The sequence below is a fragment of the Triticum urartu genome, chromosome 1 (genome assembly GCF_003073215.2).
Source record: "Triticum urartu cultivar G1812 chromosome 1, Tu2.1, whole genome shotgun sequence".
NCBI lineage: Eukaryota > Viridiplantae > Streptophyta > Magnoliopsida > Poales > Poaceae > Triticum > Triticum urartu.
Window position 1 is genome coordinate 465,399,397 of NC_053022.1, and position 2,228 is coordinate 465,401,624.

At 54.4% G+C, this 2,228-nt stretch overlaps 1 protein-coding gene across 1 annotated transcript; it reads right to left on the bottom strand.

Moving 5' to 3' along the window:
* Positions 1-442: 442 nt before the first annotated feature.
* LOC125519602 (isoflavone reductase homolog IRL-like) lies at positions 443-1,779 on the bottom strand (the record flags this gene model as incomplete). The annotated part of the gene is given in 3 exon segments (XM_048684353.1): positions 443-796; positions 901-1,342; positions 1,422-1,779. Coding segments are annotated over 3 exon segments (933 nt in total). The 3' UTR covers positions 443-629.
* Positions 1,780-2,228: the final 449 nt, after the last annotated feature.

The window sequence follows — 2,228 nt, forward strand, 5'->3', positions numbered from 1 at the left end:
GAGTGTTAGGGGGACTATCCTCAACCTCTATCGGGCTGGTGCTTGTACTGTCAATGGGCTGAGTGCAATTGCTAGCACAGGAGGCAACTACAAATACTCAAGAGGAGCCAACGAGGAAGGATCAGGAAACAACCCGGCGTCGACTCTTCTTTCCCACCTCCGGCTCTCAACCTTTTCTCTTTCTTTCTTTTTTGAGGGACAACTTTTCCTCTTTCTTGTTGTTGATTTTTGCACACTTGTGCTTGTATCTGGAGTTCTGGACTTTGAATCAGCCCTCAATTCTTGTAGTGGTATAATTTTTGCTACTGGCGCAGTCGGTCTCATTGGTTAAATGTATGGTCAAATTTAGATCTCTGAAAATGCAGAGGCACTACATTGTGGAATGGAGGAAGTATCTCGTAGTGAACCCGTCTGAGGTGCTAACAAATATCAAAATCCGTTGTTAAAGAAAATCAAAGAGACATCCCGGGTAGTTTATTCATCCATGAGGGAGGACATACGTACAAACCAACAAAAGTAACCAGAAGCATACGACTGTCGACTCATCGGACATCATCAGTACCAAACACACACAGTCCGTTCATATCTATCTGACCGGCCTCAAATACAGATAGATCAGCAGCATATCTTCAGAGGAACCTGTTGAGTAAGTCGTCGACGGTGGTGTACTTGACGTCAGGGTACAGCTCGCTCGCCTCCACGCCGAACGACGGCGCGATCTCGATGTTGGTCTGGTCCCCCTTGATGTACGACGCGTGGCCGATCGAGAAGATGATGTTCATCGGGATCGGCGCCTCTGTAACGCACGTTCACAAAGACGAATTAACATGTCAGTACGGCGCACGTAGTTCGACGTATCCCGTCAAGCGTGAGCTTAGCATCGGTCGAGCTCCTCCTAACCTTGGATCTGCTTGAGGACGGCGTCCTCGGGGACGTACACCCTCTGGAACGTCTTGCCGGTCTTCTTCTCCCACAGCGACGCCAGCTCGTTGTGCGACAGCGTGTTGGCCGGCGGCTTGATGTACAGCACCTTGTTCTCCGCCCGGGGGTCGTCCGCCGCCAGCACCGTGTACGTGCCGATGTCCGCCTCGTCCACGAAGACCACCTTGGTCTCGCCGTCGCCGAGGATGACGACGCTGTCGGTCGGGGGCGCCGGGGAGAGCACCTGCCCGATGGTGGGCAGCGAGTACCCGGCGAAGTAGTTGGCCACCACGTAGGTGTAGGGGATGCCCTCGGCCTCGACGGCGCGGCGGATGCCCGCCTTGAGGGCGAAGATGGACTTGGCCGGCTCCACGGCGCCGGTGCGGTCCACGTCCAGCCCGAACTCCGACGGGAAGAACCTCTGCGCAGACAGTGCACTCCAATGTGTGAAGCAAGCAGCCGCTCGTACGTCAAGCTGAACTGCACAAGACATATAGTACCTTCACGTTGCCGGCCTCCTTGATGGCGGCGATGAGCTTGGTCTGGTCGGCGATCTGCATCGAGCCCAGCGTGGAGATGACGACGTCGGCCGCCTTGACGGCGCTCAGCAGGCTACCGTGGTCGTGGAGATCGCCCGTGAGGAGCGTGACGCCCGAGTCCTGGAAGGTCTTGAGCAGCTGCGCCTTGGCCGGGTCGGAGGGGGCGGCGTCCCGGACGAGCGCCAGGGTGGGGTGGCCGAGCCGCGCGCTGGCGGCGACGACGTGCCTGCCGATGTACCCCGTCGCGCCGATCACAAGGATCTTGCTCTTGCCATCGGACGCCATGATCTTCCTCGTACCTTGGCAGGTGTAAGATCCTATCCCCTTCGCTTGCTTGCTCTCTCTTGCGCTGCCACGGCTTTAAATATGACTGCGAGCCTTTGATGTTACGCCTTCAATAATGGTGGATCCATGATAGCCGCTCCATCTCCGGCGATCTTCTGTCCCTACCAAAAAAAGAGAGAGCTTTCCACAGAGTCTGCATACGTGCATGTATGTGGTTCACTTTTACGGTCAGGTCCATTGGAACGAATTGATGAGACGTGCACTTTTAGCGACGGGTTCATGGTGACTGACAGGACACACCGTTTGCGTTTGGTAAGGTGGGGCGTGCATCACATCCCTCATCAGAAATCTACGGAACTTCTAGAAAAATGCTGATGTGGATTTATTATAACCGCATTATTAGAAATGACACTGAAAAAGAGATCCTATATTGTGCACTATATGATGATTTTATGCATTCTCTATAGGCGATATAGATCACTC